Source organism: Nanorana parkeri, unplaced genomic scaffold, assembly GCF_000935625.1.
Source record: "Nanorana parkeri isolate BGI_ZX_2015 unplaced genomic scaffold, ASM93562v1 scaffold128, whole genome shotgun sequence".
Lineage (NCBI taxonomy): Eukaryota > Metazoa > Chordata > Amphibia > Anura > Dicroglossidae > Nanorana > Nanorana parkeri.
In genome coordinates, this window is record NW_017306396.1 from 1,894,557 (window position 1) to 1,920,298 (window position 25,742).

General features: G+C 40.5%; 1 protein-coding gene across 1 annotated transcript in view; it reads left to right on the forward strand.

The window, feature by feature from the left end:
• USP6NL (USP6 N-terminal like) overlaps positions 1–24,883 on the forward strand; it is a 73,883-nt gene extending 49,000 nt beyond the window's left edge. Inside the window, exons 12-13 of the mRNA XM_018553719.1 lie at positions 8,514–8,666; positions 23,451–24,883. Coding sequence (XP_018409221.1) covers positions 8,514–8,666; positions 23,451–24,847 — 1,550 coding nt within the window. The 3' untranslated portion in view covers positions 24,848–24,883. The remainder of the gene's footprint in view (positions 1–8,513; positions 8,667–23,450) is intronic.
• The last annotated feature ends 859 nt before the right edge of the window (positions 24,884–25,742 follow it).

The following is a 25,742-nucleotide window of genomic DNA, read 5'->3' on the forward strand; positions in this document are numbered from 1 at the left end:
CCCCCCTATGGGATAGCAATTAAAGTTTAAAAAAAAAAAAAGTTTTAAAAATGTTAAATTTAAATCTAAAAATAATCTAAAAAAAAAAGAGATTTTTAAAGTCCCCCGCCCCAGCGAGCACACGTGTCGTCATGTAAACGCGCGTCGGGTGAGTCTACGTATGAAAATGATCATCGCGCTGTACATGTTGGGTATCACCACGCACGCCGGAGTGAGAGCAATAATTCTAGGGCAAATATTTATGCGTATCTCTAAACTGATTACCTGTAGGGGCTTCTAAAGCGTCATGTATGGACTTTTTGGGGTACTGAATACTGTCGCAGTTTCACAGATGCACACAATTTTTAACCTGGGCATATTGGGTATCTATTTACTCATTGTAATCTCATCTTTTATTTTCTACAAAAAATGGTTTTATATAGTGTTTTAGGGCGCTAAATTTTACTTGACTGCATTTTTCACTAAATGTTTGGGTTTGATCAATTGAGCTTGTGTCGTGCAACATACAAATTTGCAACTGCCGTCCTTGTATTCTAAAGGGTCTAGGCCAGGGGTCAGCAACCTGCGGCTCCGGAGCCGCATGTGGCTCTTTCATCCCCCTGCTGCGGCTCCCTGTCCAGGGGAGATCGGCATCGCAGATGGTATGTGCAGAACTGATCTGCCCTGGACCAGCTGTTCGGTCCTAAATGTCACTTCTCTCGGACTTTGTGAGTGGGGTGGAATGTGAGATCGCACTCACAAAGTCGGATAGAAGTGGCATTTCAGGACCGAACAGCTCTTCCAGGACAGATCAGTTCTCCTGCACATACGATTTGCAATGCCAATCTGCCCTGGAACAGCTGACAAAGCGTTGAAATGCTTGAGCTATTGGTGGTCACACATTCCACCGCCAAAAAACTGGGCGTGATTACATTGAAATGTGTGACCACGTCACCAGTCACACATTGTAACGTAGTCACAAACTTTGATAGAACACCGCCATCAGGGGGGTAGGGCCGGTACCCATGGGAGGAGTCTGGGCAGCCTGGGGGGCCTCTTACATGAGTATCAGCTGTACCAGGGGCGGCATGGCAGAGGTGACAAGGGGAGGGGGTGGAGGAGGCCAGGCCCCAGCAGCAGGTAAGAGGAGTTGGGAGGAGTTACAGGAGAAGGGACCCTGGCGACCAGCCCACCTGAGGCCCTGCAGAGCCCACCATAACGAGTCTCAGATGGGCTGTGCGGGGTCTATGGTGTGCTCTGCAGGGTCACTCTCAGATGGGCTCTGCGAGGTCTCGGGTAAGCCCTGAGTCCAGTGCATTACTAAGCCCACATATACCTATATACATGCTAAACATAGCATAAAGGTAAAAAATAATATATGCAGTGTTATCTTCATTTTAGATGTCAAAAGGGTTTTGTGGCTCCCGGTGTTTTCTTTTCTGCTGTTTGGGGGGGTTTAAGTAATTTTAAGGCCTAAAATGTGGATTATAAAATGGGTGCAAAAAAAAGGCCTTGGTCCTTAAGGGGTTAAATAACAGACTTGGGGTATGCCTTAAAGCCGTATTTAGTGTTTACAGAACAGTTTGAATTTTGCAGACAGTCTCAATGACGGTGTACACTGGCAGCACATATTTGGCTGTGGAATTTATTTATTTTTTCCTTTTACATACAGCAGCAGCACCCCAATCTGACTAGTTTCAGCTTGAAAACAATTTTGTTTTTGTTTTTAAGATAGCTTTAGCGGTGACATATGCATTTTCATTAAACATTTTAGGTTCGCTTTGACTGGCAAATAGAAATTGGCCAGTAGTTTGCAGAGGCTGCCAGTGTTCTGGTCGTGCAAAACTGTCCTGCCGGTGGCCAATTTCTATCAAGCTCTCATTCAGAATTAAAAGACCACAGTTGAGGCAGCAGCGTTAAGTTGGCCTTCACCAGGGCATTTTAAATGGAGAATTGGCTGAAATTTATTACAGAAAGCGTGCAGGATTTTTTACTACAAGAATTAAAAGACTGCTGGGGACATGTCAGTGTAAAATTTGACTGCAGCAATCTGGTCAATAATGAATAAAAATAAAACCTAAACTATCATATGTCCTTTTAAAAAAAACAAAAAACATTTTTGCTGTGAAACTGACTTTTGAAATGAGTAGGGTTTCTCCCCAAATAATGTTATATTTTTATATAAATGTAACACATGCCTCAACAAATCTTTGTCCCTATCACCAGGTTGTCCTGCCTTGAACATATCCACTCCCATCCTGCTTTAACTGCTGCCTTTACTTTTAATATTATGTTTCATGTTACACCAATGTTTAGGTTGTAACATAATACATGGCCCCATCTAGAGCAAAAAAGAAACATGGCGTGAGGGTGAAGGAAGCATACCGTCAGATTGCATACTGTGTACTTAGGATGTGGTGCATTTTGTGAGGTGCGGTTGGATACTGAGGCATATTTTATAAGGGATGCTGTCAGAGGGCATATATTTGTAAAGTTTTTGCAACTACTTGTTCCAAATAATGCTATTGTCTGTTCAAAGCTGCATTGTTGCTAAGGCTTAACTTTTTGGAGCTCGTTTCTAGATTTTAGGAGGGTTTTTTTTTGTTTTGATTTGTTAAACTTAGAGTCTTTACAGTAAACATGTTTGGCTGCATCTGTTGAAACATTACGCTAGAAATCCCAAGCCTCAGCCTAAAGCCTTGTGAAAATGGGACCCAAGGATATTATCAGCAAGTGCAAAAAATACTGATTGATCTTTCAAGAAATGGTCAAGAAAAAATGTCCTTTTCACTTCATGTTGGCTTAAAAATAGCACCTAACCCTTATTGTGTAAAGGACTATTGCCATCAATTCAGCATGTAATTGAGATAAACAAAGGCAGAAATGTACAACCTATGTGACAGCCATGGTTGCCCAAATAGATACAGTGCAGTAAAGTGAATAAAGGAGGTTTTTCTTTTTTGCTGCACATTGTAAATTCCTAATCTGTGAATGGGTTTTGGATTGTACTAATGAATATGTGTATTGCACAGCATATATAATCTATTTCGTAGCACAGCTGTGAGAATAGCCTAGCATGGATCTCTGGCGAACCAAACCTATATACAAGTACAGCCCTGTATCCATTTTGATCAAATTAGTTTTTGCTTTTTCCTAAAAATAGGTATTTTCTATTCACTTTGAACAGTTCAGTTGTTCTCTGTGGATTAAATCGCGGCTAAAAACTACCTGCATTATTCAGAGTCTTTATAAATGGTTAAAATAGCTCACGCTAAATTACCCATAATTATCTCAAAGATACTCTTGTGTTTGATGAAATATGCAAGGTTTTTTTATTCTCATTTTATTACATGCTTAAGCTGAGCTTCCAGCATTTTACACTTTTTATTGAGTGTTATGGATGTACTTTCATCCATGCAAAATTTAACAGCCATATCACCTTTATTTGATCAATAAAACAGCATTCACACCACACCAGCTGAGGAGGGTATTCATATCTAGCATATTCATAATACAGAAACTCTATGCAGTCACTGCCCTATGCATTAACAGTTTTCTATCTGCCTTTTTAAAAAAATCCTAAATTATTTACCCCAAAAAGAGTAGACGAGTTAACCTGAAATTAAGGCATTGTTTTCTCACAGGTTAAATCAAGGTTTTACTTTTAAGTATAATAGGATCGGTTCAGTCTGAAATGTTAAATATTGCCATTGTGCTTTAGTTATACAGAGCTGTCAGCCTTGGAAAGTAATTACGTTTTCCAAATATACTTAGATGGTTAAGTGACCTGGGTGAGTCCTGGGACATACCTGAGTGGGAGAAAATTTGAACAGCCGTAGTGAAATGCTCAGCTAATATTTTAGTCCAAGAAATTGTACACAAAATACTTTTCCACTGGGAAATGACCCCTGGTTGGATAGACAGATTTTCCCCCTAGTGTGGTGCTTTTGGGGATGATGGGATCTCGGCACTTTCCTATATATAGTAGCAGTGCTCTAAGGTACAAAGACCATGGATACAGGTATAAAATTTAATCAGACCCGTCTTAAAGGAGAACTATGGGGTTAGGGCTTTTCCCCATAGTTCTCCTAAGGGTAACAGGAGGGCACAAACTAGCATCCTCCCGTCACCCTAAGCTCAGTATACCGCCAGCTACAGCCCGCCGTTTACTGAGACGCCGCAGCCTAAACGGATCCCAACAATTATGTCTGGATCCGCCCAGCTGCGTGAGTGACAGCTGGCTCTGCCTATCTAGAGGCAGAGCCAGCTGTACCCGCCCCCTCCCCCGTTAGTTCCGCCAGTCAGCGCTGGAGGATCGGAGCGGGGAGGGGGGAATCCAGTCCCTCTCCTGTCACGGCTCTCTGCCGTGACAGGATCGAGAAGTGAGCGAACGCCGGTATGTGTTCGCTCACTTCCCGATCTACTGAGCCGACCTGTGACAGTCTCATTGTCACAGGTCGGCTAGAACTATGAGGATGAATGAAAAGCACTCACCTCATAGTTCTCCTTTAAGCCTAAACGTAGCTTATAGTACTTGGGAAGCTTTGATAAACAGACTAATCTCTGACCTTAGCAAGCACAAAAGGATACTGGTGATTTTTTTTTTTTTTAGATCTTTCTGTCTACTCTGCAAACAGTTGCTAAAGTTTGGAGGCAGCCAACTGTTAACTTCATGGATGTAAAGAAGAGTATAATGGGGACCATGATGCACCGGAAACTTATGGCCATTCTAAATTATACTGATTCTAGACATGGTCTGCCTGGGTTGACAACAACCAGCACATGAACCTAGACTGCTCTCTTACTTTCGTTCTGAACAAAACAAATGGGTTATTATGCTGGATGCACCAGTCTCCCATGCCCTTTCCTCTGGTCGTTTTTTCTCTTCCTCTATCATCACTTTACCATTTCACAGCTGAACGCCTTTCTCTCCCAACCTGGTCTGCACATGGTTGTCGGAGCATCCAGCCATCTCCCATACGAACTCTACGATGCTCAGATGACCTTCAAACAAGAATGCACTGGCTATATTACCTCTAAACCCCAAAGAAATTATATGCTCATGATTTTCTCGCTTGTAAATCATACAGAGTGTTTTTCTGTCAATATGCTGGTTGCCAAGGCAGCCATTACCCTGTTCTATTTTTTACTGTATCTTTTTGTCAGTGTCTTTTTGTCTCCCTTCGCATGGATGTCTCTTCGCTGTCTAAGGTGTTGCATGTCTGTAAAATCCTCTATAAACACAATGAAATGAATGTAAAATAAATTCAGTGTCTAGCACTCTTCCTGTTCCTGGGTGTTTGGAGATTAAATCTCTGTATACAGTGGAGGAAGCAATTGGAAAAGAGGGTGAAGAAATGGGTAGTGGTTCATGTTGAACTCATCGCTGCGTAAGCCTGCTACAAACCTGGCAGTTCAGACTAAGAATATGATTTAAAAATGCTTAGGCAAAGAATGAAATGCTAAAATGGTCAGTAGATCTGGATGCAGTACTTTAATCAAACAGTCTTTGAACAGAAGAGGGTAAGACTCAGCTAGACTTTTACAGGCAAAGTTATGATTTTCGATAACTTAGGCAGCCCATATCTTTGGCTCTAGTAACCTTTTTCACGAGTGGGCCTCACTCAAAGTAACCTTTTGTTTAGGATTTATTTTTATTTTTTTCACCAAATACGCTATTTGTATTGCCCAGGTTTGTGGCAGGTTTACTGTAACCACTCCTGGGCCAAGAACAATTTGGATACACCCAGCTGAACTTGAGGGTATACCCAGTCTCTCATACCACTCCCATTTCGTGCATCATCCCACCAAGACTTGCTGTTAGTTTTTCAGTGGAGGTCTGGAGCCTTGAGATCCCTGTACAGTAGGTGCAGATAGTAGCCCCTGCTTCAGAGGTTACTGTAGTAGCGTTCTACATAGTTATTAAAAACAATGTAGCGATTCAGTTACATTGTAACTTAAAGGAGAACTATGGGGTCAGGGCTTCTCCCCATAGTTCTAAGGGTAATGGGAGGACACAAACTAGCGTCCTCGCGTCACCCTAAGCTCAGTATACCACGAGCTACAGCTCACGGTATACTGAGACGATGCAGCTGGGACGGATCCCGACATTACTGTCAAGATCCACCCAGTTGTGGGATTGACAGCTGGCTCTGCCTATCTAGAGGCAGAGCCATCTGTGCCCGCCCCCTCCCCCGCCAGTTCCACCAGTCAGCGCTGGAGAATCAGACAGGGGAGGGGGAATCCCTGCAGGGAGCCGTGAGTGACAGTCAAGGCTCTCTGCAGGGATAGATCGAGAAGTGAGTGAGCGACGCTATGTGTTGAGCCGACCTGTGACAGTTTCATTGTCACAGGTCGGCTAGAACTATGAGGCTGAGTGATTTTCACTCGCCTCTTAGTTCCCCTTTTTAAGGCTTGTATTGCTATAAAAGAAAAAAACAAAACTTTTTTTCCTGATTCATTTAGCTGTCTCCATTTCTTGTCCCGGTGTCGCATGAATAGCAAGCAACGAATAATATCCCAAATGTTCATGCATACTTTTTAATTTTTTGATATATACATGTATGTGTGTGTTTTTAACATTTACCCTGCATTCAGAAGGTATTCAGCCCCCTTCACTTTTTTCAACTTTGTTTTGTTGCAGCCTGATACTACAGTTGTTTAAATTCTTTTTTCCCCTCATCTACATTCAGTACTCCATAATGACAAAATAAAAACAGAATTTTAGAAATGTCTGTGAATTTATTAAAAAGGAGAAACTGAAATATCACATGTACTTATATTCAGACCCTTTGCAACAATACTTGACATTTAGCTCAGGTGCCTCCCATTTCTCTTGATCATTGCTGAGATGTTTCTACACCTTGATTGGAGTCTACCTGTGGTAAATTAAATAGATTGGACATGATTTGGAAAGGCACACACCTCTCTCCAGAAGGCCTTCCAACACGACAACGATCCTAAGCACACAGCCAAGACAACACAGACGTGGCTTAGGGACAACTCGGTGAATGTCCTAGAGTGGCCCAGCCAGAGCCCTGACTTGAACCCTATTGAACATCTCTGGACAGACCTGGCTGTCCATCAGCTGTCCCCATCCAACCTGACTGAGCTTGAGAGGATTCGCAAAAAAAGAATGGCAGAAAATCCCCCAATCCAGGCGTGCAAAGCTTGTCGCGTCATACCCAAAAAGACTCGAGGCTCTAATTGCTGCCAAAGGTGCTTCAACAAAGTACTGAGTAAAGGGACTGAATACTTAAGTACATGTGACATTTCAGTTTTTTCTTTTTAATAAATTCAGTCATTTCTAAAATTATTTTTTACATGTCATTATGGTGTAGAGTGTAGATTAATGAGAGAGAAAAAAAAGAATTTAAACAACTGTAGTATAAGGCTGCAATATAACAAAATGAAGAAAGTGAAGGGGTCAATGCACTGTATGCTTTGTAGCTATAAAACAATTATTATTATTATACATTATATAGCGCTAACAGTTTGCGCAGCGCTTTACAATATAAGGTAGACATTACAATTACAATACAATTCAAAGCAAGATGGTAAAGAGGGCTCTGCCCATGAGGGGTTACAATCTAAGAGAGTAATACTAGTTGTTTTTAAAATACCACTGGTAACACTAGATGCATTTATTTTCATTAACGTGTTGATCTTTCTAGCCGTGTATGGTTAACAGTTTGTTTTGCTAGTTGATTTTAAAAGTATGGTGATAATTGATAAATAGTGACTTATTCTATGGTAAAGCACACAGTCCTACACATCAAATGCTGGAAATGTTGCACAAACCACAGCTTAAGCCTTCCCCGGTAGCACAGTGGCTACTGCTTCATATATTCTGACAGAACATGATTACAATATTCCAGTAAACACAATGATTTAATCACGTTCAACTTGATGCCGACACAAACTACTGAGACATTATGTTGTTACTTTCTGTTCACTGAACACAAGTGAAAGCTGCAGAGAGCAGACAGGAGAAGAGGCCCTCGAGCCCCAAAGTGCTTAAAATAATAAGAGCGATATGGATGCATTTTTGTCTGATATTATATGTATTTAATTTTATTACCCCATACTTGTGCAGTACTAAGATTAAACTGCTCAGCTCGTACTTTACACAGCCTTTATTTTTTATGGTATATTAATGGGTCTGTAAGCTCTCCCTGTCATTGGGTTTATTATGACTTTCATTTCAGGTCTGCTGTGTGACAAAGTATTTTACTAAACGACTTCACCGTCACCACTCGGATGCATTCGCAATGTATTCTCTAGACACTAACATTTATATGCTTTACACAGTCATACGTATTTAATGAAGTTTTTTAATTTAGCATGGTGTTTTTTCACCTTATTGTTATTTCTGGTTTAATTATTCATAAATAATTAAATGGTAATAACCCAAAACACATAATTATGCTTTTATAGCTATTGGAGCTATGATGAAATACTTTTCTCATTTGCTCTTTACCTGCATTTTTGTTATTAAAAGTATAGTGTGTTAACCACATTGTGTTTTTGTTTAGAATACTTAATGAAGCTGACTATGGAAGACCTAATTGAGTTCCTGCAGGAGAACCTAGCCAAGAATTTTGGTTATGAGGATGACTATGCCATTGAACAACTGCAGCTTTCAATGGGAGAACTGAAAAGAGGAAAACTTGATCTCCCTCCTCCAGGTAAGGCTGTTTTTTCTTTTTAGTTTTGTGCTTCCAGTAACGCTTTTTTGAACTCCAACTCAGGGTGTTATTAATCATTACAAACTTTCAACTGAAATGTATGTCTAAATTCTTTTTTCCCCCAAATTATTAACTATACACTGTTTAGTTGTTAGTGATTCTGAGATTATCTCAGTTTTCTACAGGATAAGTAACAATTACATTTGTCATCTATCGAAGAAAGAAGAGATAAACTGCAGGATATTTTTTGGGGAAAAAATTGTTTTCTGAAAACCGAACTGTCATTTGAATATTTTCCTTTGCTGAAGTAAATATTTATTCATGCATAGATGTATACGTTTTATTTTTTGGTAAACTAACTAGCAGAGTTGTGAATTGCTAAGTCCTATCATTACCCAGCTTCAGTCTTTTCAGTTTTATAGATCTTCCCTATGAGGTTTAAATAAAGTGTCCTCATAGGGTTTAAAAAGATTGTTTGACAGTATGAGAAATGACATATGTGCCTCACTTCCTGAAAAGTGCCGCTTCTTGTCACACCCAGCCATAGCATGTTTGTTCTTTCTAACATTAATTCATAGGTGTGACAGTTGTCTTTGTCCGTCTTTTCACTGTATGTTCTTATCAACCTGTCATTTCACATCCCATTGGAACCTGATTATTGATGCTTTAGTGAGAAAAGTATGTGTTGTCCACAGCAACCTGTAACAATCTTCTGTTTTAAAATTAACGATTAATGCCTCGATTAATCGTTCATTTTTTTGATCGATTCAAATTCTTTTGATCGGTACTCACCTCTCCGCCGGCTTCCGGGAGTTTCGTCGGAGATCCGGTGACGTCAAGGACATCGACGTCACCGGAATCCTCCACCCTCCCCCAAGTGGCTCCGTCGGCTAAAGAAGGGAAGGGGGAAGGAGTCCGGTGACGTCACGGACATCGACGTCACTGGACTCCTTCCCCCTTCCCTTCGTTAGCTGATGGAGCTATTGATTTCTTGCCCCCAAATATTTTAATGCACCCATCACTGTGATTGCCTCACTGGCCGATGGGAATGTGCAAGGATGGAGGGGCTGGCAACTTTATCCTTAAGAGGAAGCACTGAAGCTTTGGCCAATTATACAACCTAACAATCATGTGAAGAAGATACTGAAATCTGCTGCAGGTATGTGCCTGGCATTTCTGGTTGTCTGCACTTCATACTTGTCAGCACAGTTAATAGATCCTGGTTCAGCATTGGCTGGCCTATACACATACAGTACAGCAATGAAGTAATAAAATGTACTAGGATCACACTAATCCAGCACGATATTAATCTCACGTGCCCCACTCAAGCGGCTGCCATATTGAGTGGGGCACGTGAGATTAATAACGTGCTGGATTAGTGTGATCCTAGTTCATTTTATTACTTCATTGCTGTGCTGTATGTATATAGGCCAATGTAGTTGGATCTGTATGTGTGTTCTAATTAATCGAAATTAATCGATTTAAATTTTTTTTGATTAATTGAACACGAAAATTTTAATCAGTACCAGCCCTACATAAAATGTCATGCTAGTCTGGTTCTGTATAGGAATAAATGGATAGTCTAGCTGGGTTAGATACACCATTGTCACCATTGTTTGACATAGCTTTGGTGAGATGGGTTTGTGGGAGTGGTAGCTGCATTTTGTTTTCTTTTTTTCAGGTTAACGGTACAGAAAATACCGGTTGATCTTGCCAGAAATGTAGTGTCAATATCCATTCCTTTGACCTGACCTGAAAGTATAAAACAATCTTTCTGTCTTATGTAAACTAATGCCATGAACTAACATGTAATGGAAATTATTAAAGGTAGACATGTTTGAAGTCCAGCCTGGTTAACAACTATGGCTTGCTCCACGGATACAGTGTAGGAGTGAACGTAGCCACCCTGCTTTCTTCACAGGATTGCCAGGTGAAAAAAGGGGGAGGGGAAGCCTGAAAAAAGAAAGGTAATGCAGGCTCCTTGTTGTTGGACTAAGATGCTCTTTATCTAAACTTTATTTTGAAGCTAAATATGAGTAGTGGTAAAGTACATTTTTTCCAGGGCCAAGTTTGAACTTCATGATGTAATTTAATGAACAAATGTTATTTTAATTGTATAGAAGGGTAAGGATTTCTACGTTTTTAGATTGGCGAATTACCAGTATAAAACACAAGTAAACTTCATGCAGTATCCTATTCAATATGATATAAAAGAGAGGAACATTTCCTGGAATTTTATTGCTTCTGTTTTTACATCCTTGGTGAGCATACTCCAGCTCCCTGTGTGTTTTGCAGAAGGCCACCTCTTGCTGCAGTCTGAAATCAGTACTGGAGGCTTCCTGCAAACATTGAGGATTAGGCCTGGTTCACACCTGAACGTTTTGTAGCGCGTTCAACGCTCGACGAAACGCTCAAACATCTAAATCCCATTGTATTCAATGGGTCTGGTTCACACCTTGCCGTATTTCCGCCCGTTTGAACGCGATACAAAACGGCCTACGCCCAAAGAAGTACATGTACTTCTTTGGGGCGTTTTGGTCTCGCGTTTCCATTGGGATAGAGTCAAGTAGCCCTCGGAAACGGGTGTTTGTCGCGTGTTTTTTACCGCGAAACGCACGACAAACGCGCATATTCAATACGCCTAGGTGTGAACCCAGGCTTAATCCCTTTATGCAACACTTCTCTCCTCCACCTCTGTCCTGTTTCTTTCTCCCTTTGTCATCTGTGCCTTCCATGGAGTACATAGATTCTGGAGTGATCGCATGCCCAGGGAATGAAGGTTGTGGGCCACCCCTACTTATACAACAAATGGAGTGGGCACACATAGTCAGAGCAGGCACAGAGCGAAAACATAAACAGACACAGCACACACATTCAGAGAACATGGCTACCAGAAATCAAAGCATAGAGAACATGGAAAGAGCACACAAATGCTTTCCAATACCGCCTATTAAGGTTGAGGTAGGAGTTGTTAGAAACCTAGCCTTCATGGTGGATTTCAAGTTGTGCTCCTAACAAAGCACTGGCATTCTTTCATTGTCCTGTTCACATATGAAACATTTCCTTGTTTTATGTCTGCATGGTACTAGAATTTAGGGAATTATAGTGGCTTGGTTGGATCACATGCACAATGTGCTCAGCAGCATACAGGAGATGAGGACAATCAGATGGACATGTTAAATGTGTGTATGTGCAAACTTCTTGCATGGTCGCAATGTGCATTTGACACCTTTAGTACACATCTGTTGACTTTGGCACTGTCATAAATTTATATTGTAACCCTGCCACACACATGAATTTCCAAAGCCTTACAACATTGTTTACGCTAATGTACCTCATCATTTTTAGCATGCAATTTAAGTCATTTTCAATATTTTTACATTTGTTGTAGTAATTACTGTTTGGAGTGGCAACATTCTTTTCCCTGTCTTCCAACTGCTTTACCGCATTGTCACCCTGTCGCATGTACTTCCAGTAGACACTGTAAGCCAATGACCTTGCCAATGACCTTGCCAATGACCATGCAATGTAGACAGGAAAGGGGTCGCTAATAGGCTGGAGAATATCAGCAGTAATAAAATCCAAAAACTAAAAGGTGAAAACAGTATTTCCTAAAAACAAAACTGGGCAATTGTATGACACACTGGGCTTTAGAAAACTAAAGGTTATTCCGTTGAGGTTTAAATCGATTTTAAATAAACACACCATTCTGAATGAGCTGTTCTCGAAACAGGCACAGTTTTTAGTTTGTAATGAAATGATTGAGCTGGCCTCATTTTACTCTTAGATGTAGTATTGTGCCCTCCTGGGGCCTTATAGTCAGCAACTGTACTGAGTACCAGGGAGGTGTAACAAACAAAAAAAATGTATATCTATCTATCTACCGTGTTTCCCCAAAAATAAGACACTGTCTTATATTTTTTTTGCCCCCAAAAAACACACTAGGTCTTATTTTTTAGGGGATGTCTTATTTTTTTTTTTTTTTAATGTGCAACAAAATGTACAACAATCCAAAGTTATGTGGTGTCACTCCGCCTGTCACAGTAACTGGCACTATAGAGTAAGTATCGGCTAATGCGGCTCTGCTCCTTCCGCCACCGCAGCCTTGCTTTCTACAGCGCCGGCTTCCTTTGCCATCAGGGACAGCGGTGCAGCAGTGGGGACATCAGACAGTGGACAGCGCGGTAAAGTACAGTACCATTTACTGGTACACATTACAGTACGGTACCATTACATTAAGCAGTGCCTTCAGGGGGACAGCAGTTGGTGAAGTATGGTACTGGAGTGCTCCCTGTCACTGTGCTGGCCTGAGGGAGTCCCCTGTCATCCCCTTAATACAGTGTGTCCCTGGAGGCTGATACCATCTCTCCTGCTCTTCAAGTTCCCTCTCACATGCTACCACCAAACTAGGTCTTATTTACCGGGGTAGGTCTTATATTACAGGAATCTTGAAAAATAGTGTTAGGTCTTTCGGGGTAGGTCTTATTTTCAGGGAAACAGGGTATCTATCCTATCTATCTATCTATCTATCTATCTATCTATCTATCTATCTATCTATCTATCTATCGTGGTCAAACTAAGTTTTATGTTCCCTGATATATGATATAGTATGTGATAATACATAAAGTGCAGCAATATGCTTATCCATTCAGAAAAATGTATATTTGCTTTTTCAGTAAAAATAAGTTGTGTGTTCAATAAAAGTAGAGGATGGGCCCAATTACAGTTTTTGACCCTTGCAGCCAAGTTAAATTCATCTTCAAATTATTTGCAGCCATATCAAATTGTTATAATTGTAAAAAGTTAAGTAAATGTTTCACTGGCAATATAAAGCGGCACCTCCCACATTTTTTCCCCCTCTCATTTGAATACCTCTTAACTTTCACTTGTGATTTGTATTTTGAGACCAGTGCTTAGAAGTTGGCCCAACATGTTTTGTCCCAAAAAAATACATTTTTAAGAGCTGCTGCTTTGTGTATATTTTTTTCTATATGGTCTAGATACATGTTTTGGTGGGTAAACTCATTTTCACCCTCTCATTTTACAGTGCATGCAATTATATATTGTGGCTTCTAGTAAACTGATTGGCAGCCTTCTCATAATATCGATTCAGCCCATGTTTCTGAGGAGTGGGGGTAGTTGGCAGAAGGATGCAATATATTTCTGCGGGGTTAAATTGAGTTATGTTAGTGCTGCAATTCTTCTTGTGTTTCATATTGCTGGGATAGAATGAGTGTAGTGTTTATCACTGTATACAACCTTGGTGTATTACAGGCTTCACAGCTGCTAAGCACCTAGAATTCACGTCAAGTTCACACTTCATAAAGTAACGCTCTAACACTGCTGCTTAGCACCATAGCTCTGTGCTTCTTGCCATATGTCGCACACCTTTCGGAAATCTATTGAAACATTTCATGTGTTACAGGAACGTGTTTAAAATGTCTTTTCAACACCAGAGAGCTTATATCCCTTGGTTGCGTCTTGTACAAGTGCCAGCAATCCATTTTGGTTTTAGCAAAAATTGTCAGGGCTTTTCCAAACATGGCGTATTAACAGAATAGGGATGCTGAGGTCAGTGTGACATTCAGTAGTGCTGGTGAGGTCATTAAAAGAGCTATATTATTTATTACACCCACATTTTTTTTATGATTTATAGGGAGGGCATATTGCAAACTATATTATATGGTATTACTCTCAGTTGATTGTACTAGACCCAAGGTGTTTTGGGCTTCTCTTAAGTGAACTTTGTGCATCTATACCCTCTTTTCTTTGTTTTGGATGGGTAGTGGAAGGAGTTTAAATCCTCTATTAATTTTTATTTCTTTTTGGACCTTGGTAGGGTGATTTACCGTAAAGAACTCTGGGGAAAAAATGTTTAACCCTTGCACTGGTGCTACCACCACAGTGCAATAATTAAGTGCTCGTTTTCGTCTAGGTGCGCAAATAACAAAGTTATACTCATTTAAACTCATAACAACCGGCTGGTTGTTAGATTGCTCCCTCGAGCCTGCCTTCTCCCTCGGCAAACATGTCCAATGCACTGTGTATTGGATGTGATGAGTCACGATCCATGGACTGATGGAGCAGAGGGGGGAGAGGCTACATGGAACAGTCAGCCAGCCGACTGTGAGGATCAGTTGAGGGTAGCTTATTATTGTTTTCTCACCTGAATGAAAACAAGCTTTTAACTCTTGTAGTGTGGGAGTAGCCCCACTGCAAGGGTTAATAAAAAATTCCCAGAGTTCTTTTAACCATTTGTCCTATGGCTACAGAATGTAATGGAAAATCCAAATTTCTCTTTAGAGATTTATCTTTCTCACAGAATACAGGCAGCACCAAATAAAGTGATTGGAATTTTAACCCTTCACTGCTCTGTCTGCAACTACAAAAAAGATTTTGCTATACATACACTTTAATATTTACCTCTGTTGTGCTGAAAACTTGTTAACAACATCTTACCTCTTAATGGTGACACGTTATAGTCATTTGAGCTAGAGCTCCCTAAAAAGATGTAAACTTCTGGCTTTTTGGAAAAATAACCACACCCTACAAGGCAGTGTTTGATGCCTGAATGAGGCTTAAATGAGAAGTATGGGGTGAATGAATTACACTCATCCCCATAGTTAGAGCTGACGTGTGACATTGCCGGGTGGGGGAGTGGGGTGTCTATTCACGATTTTCTTGGGAAATTTAGGGATCTTCTACGGTGGTGCTTTAATGACCTTTACTGCAACTATAGAAAATATGGCACCTACAATCAAACTGCTTCCTTACTTTGCATTCATTCTGTGCCCTGCAGGTTCACTTTAATTAACAATTATTTAAAGGTACTTTTCAGTAAGACTTGAAGATTTTAAAAGCTAAACACAAAACCAAACATGTAAATGTATTGCAGCTGACCAGTCCTTAGATGCAGCAGCTGCATTCGTTTTCATTTTTCAGGCTAAGAAATTTTTCAGCAAGAACAGAAAATACTTGTCAAACTTGGAAGATATGCAATGTCCTTGTCACTTTCTGTGAGCTAAAAATAAGCACGAACATCCTTATCTTTTGTTTTGTAAATTACTGGCTCCATTAATCCACCATGTCATGGAGGCAAAAAGGCAGTCATGTTTGATATCCAGTCTGAGTGAGAACCATGACTCCTGTCATAGATACAGTAGAGAAATGAGTATAACCACGAAGGGACAAAGTTTAGGTACGGGACTGCTAAATAAAAATAAGAAACCTAATTTGGCCAGCACATCTAAGGGCTGGCAAACTGCAATAGATTACATTTTCCTTTTTGGGTTCAGATATTTAATGTTGCTATTGTTTAAATGTACCTGATCATTTCACTGTGTATATCTCCCAGGCTGACAAGAATTCAGTATTAAATCGTATCTAACCCCCCCCCAACACCTCAATGGTTACCACCTGAGAGATTCAGGCTTCGTAGTTGAAAGATCACTCATCTAGTTTTAACGGTCACAGGCTTATTTATGAAGTACAACATTGAATAGTTTTTGGTTTGTAACAAGTTGTAGTCCTGTGCTTCAGTTTTATCTGGGGTGGGCAGGTGGAATGACAGCAAGTCAGCTAGAGAAGAATGAAGAGTAAAGGTGCCCACACACCTTGCGATAATCGCGGGAAATTCCGCAATCGTACGATTATCGCAAGGTGTGTGGAAGACGTGCAGCCGTTTTGACATTTATCTTAGGAGAATCGTACGATTGTCGGCGGGTGTGCCGCACGGGCCAGTGTGCGCAAGCGCACACTGCCCGTTCAGCATTGCGGTCATCGGAAGCCCGCCCCTCAGCGTGGTGGGCTTGCGATTATCGCAAGTACGATCTGCCTGTCTAAGATGGGCAGATCGTACGTTTTTTTTAAATTACCTTGCATCCATCGCAAGAGAAAAGTCTTGCGATGGTTGTAAGGTCTGTGACCAGCTTAAGGGGCTTGGTTCCAGTGCATGGATGGAGGAGAAGAGCTATAGGGAGGTGGGTTTATACTGTAACTGAGCGGGAGGGGGATGCTTGAGTGTTTCCTATTGAGAGAGAGAGAAAAGCAAGATCCCTCAGATAACAATGTTATATTCTCTGTATATGCCATTGGCCAAACATAAAGAACATGCAGTTAAGCCTTTTACATTAGCTGAGGAAATTTTCGTAAGATATCCAAAAAAGGCCTTGCAAGCATAAAAGAACTAGGGAAATGGGTGATAGTGGTGGTGGGGAATCTGCAACCTCATTTAGCCAGGAAAAGTTGCATTTTTCATTATTAACATACATGTTAATAATAATGAAAAATGTATTGTATATACGGTAGTGTAATGATAATTCATGCTTAATTCAGTGTTACCAGGAGACGTGAGCAAATTTCTAAGTGATGAATACCTTTTAGGCGTGCCTTTTATCTTATATCTGAAGTGACTAGTTTGGCAATCTGTGTGAGCATACAACTGTGACAGGCAATCTTTGCAGTGACGTTGAAGGAAAATCCTCTATAGAGGCTCTGATGAATATTTACAGCTGATAGACCATTATCTTGGTGCAGAGATATGTCATTGTGGTTGACTGTTATACCTATAGGATACAGCCATGTGTGTAAGTGTGTGCATCTTGTGAGAACAAATGGGCAATCTAAATTCTGAAATCATGTCCACCAGCAAACCTCTATGGGTATCTTTGTTCTGCAGGGAAAATACAGGCAATGATGACTCTGTAAATCAGACATTATTCTGCATAGAAAACACCACAATATATCACTGTTACATAGCTTTACAAGCATCACATCAAACATAATGTCTCATTACAAAGTGTTGCTTCTGTTGTTAAAATCCATACTTATCCTACTTTTATATGGCTCACTGAGAAGATGTTAGCAAAAAAACAACAAACTTTTAACCTTTATTAAAGACTAAACAGCCTTATGTTTCTTACCCACCTGGGATGATCTTCAGGGCAAAATGTAGACTACAATAGAACGGTTTTGAAGTGGCCTAAAATGTTTTCTTTTGACATTCACTGCTCTATAGCTCCCAGAATATTTCTTCTGTTGCACAGTGCTGTAGAAATCTATATTCACACTTTCTGCTCTTGTTGTAGGCATTTTGTGTTATAGTACCATATTCCCACAGCAGCCACCGTGCAGAGGCATAAGAGGCTTTGATTTCTCTGGCAGTTTTCAGCACATTATTTTTCATTATAATGACTGCTAAATGCTGCAGCAGGATGTCAGTTTTTTATCACTACAGAAAGCAGGTGCTTTCTCATGACATTTAACTAAAATAAAGCAATGCCTGCCCTTTCTTTAGACTTAATCCATGCTGTGATAGTTAAAGGGGCATTTAGTCTTAAGGAAGTGAATTTTTTAAAGCATGGCTTCGTTAACGCACTACAGTTTTGCCTCCCCATTAAAGCTGAACGCTGTAGTTTCTGTGAAATCAACACCTCCGCCTTTTGTCCTGTTTCTGTTAATTCAATTTTGTGCTGTTTTAATTATTGTTGTAGACCGCAAATTGCAACTTGGGACATACAAAAACACATGAACGGTAAAACATTAGTGCATTAAAATGAGGCTTTGTTTATTTACACCCTAATACAGTCTTGACATTCAAGTGTATTTTGTTAATTTATCATTGACAGGAATATGCAGCAATAGCCAGTATATCCAGCATTGACTAAAATTATAGCTTTTAAAATTAATGGAGCTGATATATTCACTGTGCAGGAAATGGCTTCAAAGGAGACTAATACAGGAGCTAAGCAGCATATTACCACCAGAGGGGGACATTCAACCACAGAACTGAGAGCCTTTGAAATTGTCTTTGTTGTAAGATTTTTTATTAAAATTATTCAACATGTGTTTGTGCTTAAAATAAGTTTCTTAATGATTGAAATGAAAAAAACACCCAGCTCGTCTCTAACTTTGAGTTATATTTAATTGGCCGGCTTTTATTCTGAATTTCACCCAATAACTTGCTAGATTTGTGAGTTCAGGTGTTAAATCTGACTTCATGTGGTATTTAAGTTTCAGAATCAGCATAAACCATTGAGTGGGAGGCAAGCTTAACACAAACTCCCAAAGAACTGCAGGAGTGACATTATTAACAAATGGGACATACATTTAAATACCATCCAAGACAAAGATGGATTATATTAAAAGGTTTTGTTTTATAAGAGTGCTCTTGCCTCTTAATGTTTTTTTCTCACTCTTTTGAACAAATGATTCCTTTCATTTAGTTGTTAAGGGACATGCTGAATAATTCAGTTTTCTGCACAGATGACCCAACAATACCAAAGCTCACATACAAATGCAAATATTTTCTATGATCAGATGTGTGTGGACAAAAAATTGCAGTACTGATATAGGGAAAACCATGTGTCTTTCATTGCTGAAACTAATGGGAGCAATCAAACCTTTTCTCTTTTCCATCAACCACACTATCCTTCAGTCACATGTCACTACCCCATGTTTTCTTTGTCTTCTTATGGGGAAAAATGTAATTAAATCAATAGCAACACATTTCCAGCAATATGAGGACATCAGTCTGTGACTATGATTAAGCTCTGGCATTGTAGTTGATAAACTTGTAGCAGTGAATGTAGTAGAGTTGCACAGAAGGGCAGGCATATGGCAGGTTACATATGAACAAGATTCCAATGTGCAGGCTGTACTAAGCAGGAACACAATGCTCATGTTGGGGTGTGAAGATGGGCAGCTGTACAACCAGTCACTTGGATACATGTGGGAATAATTTAGCAGTAGAAAAAGTAAGCTTATATCTCTATAAAATAGACTGTGCATACTTTTAACTTAATTAAAAACTAGAACAGCTTTTGGTCAATCTTAGCTGTATTTTGTTTTATTTTCAAGTCGTCCGCTTTCAAACTTGATTTGTGTGTGTGTCTGTCCGTACGTATGTATGTATTATGGTATTAAAGTTTTTTGTACCATGTTCACATCGGAGATTCTGCTTCCAGTTTAGTGAGGTCCTATACCCAACATAGCTATTGGCTTTCCCTCCATATCCTGCTCCCCCACACATATATACAGTGCTTTTCTTCCTGTATTTGTGGTATGAAAAGAAAAAAAAAAGACCACCAACTGAATGCACCAATTCAGCTTTACAGTCTTGGTGAATATACTCACATTTTCCCTCACTCGCCCTGTCCTAGCTCTTCCTTGCAGAAAATCACCCTCTCTTTCCTGTTAGCAGTACTGGAATTTTTCCTCTACAAAATCAGTTTGGTTGCATGGCTCAATGGGTCATGCACCACATCTATCTCTCTGCTCTTCTCAGTTTTGCACAGAGCAGTGTTACATTCTCCTTCTACGTGTCTGCCTTTCTCACTGTTTATTTTCACCCTGTGCCCTTACTGGAAAACCCAGACTTTGGAGTAAGTGTAGTACTATTGGCAAGCCTCAGTAATAGCACACAGCAAATTTGCACACATACATAGTTGCCAGCATTAAAATAAAAACAAATGCATAGTTTAACCTTTTGTACAATTTAATTTTAAAATACTGTATATACATGGCATTTTGTCATAAGGACAAACACAGCCAAGAAGGTTATTGTTCTATAGTAAAATTATTTATGCAATTGTTTTTAAATAGCTACAACTTTTGGTTTCTACACTCTATATAAAGTGTGGCGACCCAACAGCTCTTGCAGACATAGCACATAGGGTGCAGATGTCAGGATTGTGTAAAGTACAACAAAACATTGAGTGCTGCAATCAGGACTATATTGTCAGTATATTCCAGCTGTAATTAACTTACTTGCTATAGGGGGCCTGAAGTGTGGCCCCTGATGTAAGCAAAAAATGGCACATAATATTCACTGACTGTAATGCTACAGAGACTGCGAACATGTTATAGGAGTTTTTGGAGACTGGGGACATGCTTCAAGAGACCGTCATAAACTGGAGACACATTACATGAGACTGCTAGAACTCACTGTCACTGCTAGGTGCTATGACACTCTTGATAGAAGTTCCTGTGTACAGTCAACGATGGTGATAACCCGTCAGGTGTTCATTGCAGAGTTGGGCTCTCCTCCTTCCATATCCTGGTGCTTAGAATCCACACTGACTCCTCAGGCTGCCCTCCTGCACTTGCACTGGAATGCATATTATGGTGAGATTCAGGGAAGCTGCACAGCAGCATCCCTGTACACTCCTTGCCTATCAAAATTTCCACCCAATAGTGGATCCACACTCTTCTTCCTATAGCATCAGCGGAGGGATTTAACTCTTGGCGAGCTGCAACTTTTGTGCTCCGAGTCCTCCTGAAGGTGTATCTGTGCACAGGGAACCTTGTGCTGTGATCCTGGGACACAGCCATCATGGGAACATAGTTTAAAAAAAGCAGGAATGTCCTGGAAAATCCAGGACAGTTGGTAAGTATGACATAAACAAACAAAGCACACAGACAGACTGCACACTCATGCACCACTAAAATTACCACATTTACCGGTTTGCCTTGATCAGCAATTTCCAGATTCCTTTAACCTTATTATGCATTACAGGGCCAGGTAACTTTGCTCATGCCTGGTCAATGTCATACTTATACCAAGAGAAATGTTAGCTTTTTACTGCATGTGTTGGTTTTTAAAACTGGTTATTGTCACAGGAATACTTTAAGGTGCTCATAGACATCAAGTTAGTCTTCTAAGCCAACAGTTTTTGGTTGCATCAAATAAAGATGTAATGTCTGTGTGGCAGCCTCAAAAAACAAAGACAAAAGGAGAAAGCGCACTATCTGGGAGTCCACGGTGGCTGGAAAGGGTCACTCAGGCTGGGATACAGTGTGCAAGCTTTTTGTGAACAGGGAGAGGTACCCTGTGGTAACAAGAACAAAACAACCTATGTATTTAGAGCGCTACTACTGTTGGTATAAGGTAAATGAAGAAACTCACATTTGGGAAGTCCTTGGGGATTCTCCGGGGGTGAAGGGATGGAGTCCTTAGGGAAGTGAGGCACGATGAAATGCAATGGTATGGACGGCTGCAAGGATACATTTAAGGAGAAGGAGCAGCTATCTCGCGGCGGGGCTCAGCTGGCCAGGCTGAGCCGTAGCGGCCAGGAGTGCTCTGTAGGGGGGTACTGTGTGACACGTGCGGTCAGCGGTCGTCTTAGTCAGCGGGTGTAGGAGACCAAGCCGTAACAACCTATGTATTTAGAGCGCTACTACTGTTGGTATAAGGTAAATGAAGAAACTCACATTTGGGAAGTCCTTGGGGATTCTCCGGGGGTGAAGGGATGGAGTCCTTAGGGAAGTGAGGCACGATGAAATGCAATGGTATGGACGGCTGCAAGGATACATTTAAGGAGAAGGAGCAGCTATCTCGCGGCGGGGCTCAGCTGGCCAGGCTGAGCCGTAGCGGCCAGGAGTGCTCTGTAGGGGGGTACTGTGTGACACGTGCGGTCAGCGGTCGTCTTAGTCAGCGGGTGTAGGAGACCAAGCCGTGATGGCATAGAGAGTGTGCTCTCCTCTCTGAGTGTCACAGGGGGGGTGTGAGAAAGTTTCCAGTGGTGTGCGAGGGGTAGATTGCTACGCGTTTCGAGGCGCAAGCCTCTTTTTCAAGCTTAGCCTTCACCCGAGCTTGACAGAGGCCATCACTTCACCCCCGGAGAATCCCCAAGGACTTCCCAAATGTGAGTTTCTTCATTTACTTTATACCAACAGTAGTAGCGCTCTAAATACATAGGTTGTTTTGTGTGGCAGCCTCAGGTGGCCGAGAATGACAGATTAAGTATAACAGATTTAGCAAATGTAAACAATGCTTGCAAAAGCTTATATATTGAAGAACTAATATGCGTAAAATAAAAACTTGGGTAAAAAAGTTTCTGCTGACACCTTTAATTAACATGATTCTTCATACTGAGAGAACTACATGTGTGTGAATGAAATCTATGCATTTAGACTTGCCAATGGAAATTAGCTAATTACAATGGTCCCATTTTAGAAGATGTAGCACTGTGTCAGTGTATGTATATGACACTTTCAGTTCATCATGCTGCTAACTGACAAAACGTTAAAAAAAAACTGTCAAGAAGTAAAATGTGATATCTGATTAAATTTTGAATTATAACGCATCCAGAGTGGTTGAACATGGTGCATGTGGTGAAAAACCAACTGGATTTTGCCACAGAATAATCATTTCAATCATTTATTTTGCTTACCAGAGGTTTTAAAACCGAAGTCTAGCCAAACATTTTTCTTTTGTACTGGATGGAGTGGGGAAAGATTTACTTTGCCCTGTGTCCTCGCTGGGCAAATTTCTTATCATTTTCTGTCATTGTGATGGGGTCAGGGGGACAGGAAATGATTGGAAACATCTCCGAAGGGGACAGAAGCAGCAATTAAAACACTTCTTAGTGGAAATTGGAAAGCTAAGAATCCTTATGAGGTTTTATTTTGCAGTCTGTGTTTCTTGTTATGTGTTACAGGAATATTAGGTAAAGAGAAAACTCCCCAAGGGGGAAACAGACAGCTATAAATGTCTGACGGAAGTTCTAATCATTCTCCACTGTATGCAAAGTGTTAGAAAAGAAAATACTGGGGTCAGCTGAAATGTTTGCCTTTAATTTGGTGTCTAGTGTTTTAAACTATGATGAATGGTCTGGAATTTTTATGTTGGAAGTTTTAGTTTTTAGAAATGCTTTTAACGGTTTTAGAATTGTTTGGAGTAAACTGCATCAGAATGTTTTCATAGAACACAGCACAGCCAAAAAGTTTATGTAGGTTTTCTCAGTTGCTGCTAAAGTAACACATTTTCTTATACTTTAACTTTAGGTAAAGAGGAAGAATTCCCCAAAAAGCCACTGGGTCAAGTTCCTCCTGAACCACCACCAGTACACATGAATCATATTATGAATGGGCAAAAGAATAATAGCAAACTTCCAAAACCTGAGAAAGTATCATCTCCTAACAAACCTCAGCAAGTGTCCCCAATTGGAGAAAGGAGAAGAAAGAATTCCATAGAAAAGTCTACCCTTAAGTCATCAAAAAGAGGAGCTGATTTCCGTGCAGAACAACCTAAGCAAGATTATAGGAAGTTTCCACCAGACAGCACGTTGTCCCAGGACAACATTAAGTACTATGATCATGCTACTGCTAATCAAAACTCAAATGCAACGTCTAGTGTATCTAAGGGAATCGCTCCAAAATGGAACTTGCCTTCGGACTCTAGAAATAAGGAACTTCTTCTGAAACACATGGGTGAAGTAAAAGTAAAACCACCAGACTATAATGCCGTAGTCCAGGTTGAGACTCGCATTGTGACTGCTAAACACAGAAATAGGGTTGTTGAGGTGGGAAGTAAACGAGGGTCAAATGCATCGCAGTATGATAATGTTTCTGGAGGTGAAAATGAAAATGACAATCATGTTGAAAATTCTAGGCATTCGGCAGACCTGTCCTCTCCAAGGAATGTGATGTACATCAGTGCCACTTCCTCACGGCATCCCTCTAAAGGTTCCAGTCCAACTAGGTTAATTGAGAATAATTCAGGAATCGGTATGCAAACACATTCTCCTGTACGTTCTCCACTATATCAGGGTACGGATGACGGGTACAGTCAAAAACAACCTCCACCACCGTATCACAGCAGTCCTCCTCTTTATCCAGAGAGTGCTAAATATTCAGTGAACCGTTTGAACAGTGAACCTCATTCACCAGTAAACTGGGCTAGTCCATCCAGTAAATTTTATGGGTATAGCTTTGATGTTCCTCCTGATAAAATTACAGTCAATTCAAGTGTTAGGCAAAACCCTGGTATGTCACCCTCTAATAGAATTGAAGTTGTACCTGCAGATGAAAATACCACTCTGCGTTTAGGCAATTTTAACCATAAAGAAAACCAAAAGTATATTCTTCCACCCATAGACTATGTTGCAGACCACACAGTCTTCCCTGATTTATCGTTTCAGACATTTAGACAACCCTTAAACAAAGAAACATCAAGAAGTCATTTGTCAAATTTACAAAGATCTCCAGACGCGCAGCAGCCTGCAAGTCCAGTCAACAATTTTTCATCTTTGTCAATTAACAGTCCAGTAAGACCAAGAACTTCTCCACAAGATGATCATGGCACCCCTCCACACTATCTGTATTCCAAATCTGGAGTCAGTGGTCCGGCCTATCGAAATCGTCGTGACGGTTTAGTATTGCAAGAGTCTGTGATGCTGTGAACATCAGTCTGTCTGGTTGCCTAGAGACAGTCTTTTTCTTTGTCTTTGAAAGAACATTTCAGACAAAAATCTTTTGGTTAAGTGAGCTGAAATAGAAAAATCAGAGTGACACCAACAGACAAGATTTGTTAAAATATGCATGGGCGTAATGGTTTTCTAGACTTTAGGCTCTATAGTCTAGAACCCTAAAAATGTAGCCTTTTCTGTATATACTTTTTTGAAATATTTATTAAAACTCTAGTTACAGTACGTTAGTGCCTGAACCTAACCTAATCTGTTTGCTATTAGTAAAATATTTTAGTTATTTCAAGGTTTTTGATACATACATGTTAGGAAAATTCAAAGAAAAAGTGTTGTTTTAATGTAAGAATGCAGCTGGGAGCAGGCTAAGGATATTTATTGCACCTATAGTGGCATTCAGAGTAGTACAGGTATTCCTCACTTAACGACAGAGTTCCGTTCCTACGACCAGGTCGTTAAACGGATTGGTCGTTAAGTGAGGAACACTATACAGTACTGTACTGCATTAGGACAGTACTGTATAGCGTTGCCGATGTACAGTACCGAACAGTGTACTGTACATCCGGCAATGGAAATACTTACCGAGACCTGCAGTGAAGATCGGGGGATGTCACTTCCGCCGGCGACCCGTCGCACTGACGCGAGGTCGATCGGCGGTCCGTCGTAAGTGCGAGTGGTCGCAAAGCAGGTAAGCCGGTAAGTGAGGAACATCTGTAATTGTATGGACTCTAGCAGTTCTCTTTACCTGTCTCTCTAATACCTTTTTTATTTTTTTCCTCCATATTTATATAGTACTAAAATATTATGCAGGACTCTAAGTACATAAAACAATTCTTAAAAGTTCATGCCCAGAGTAATTTATAATCCAATACAC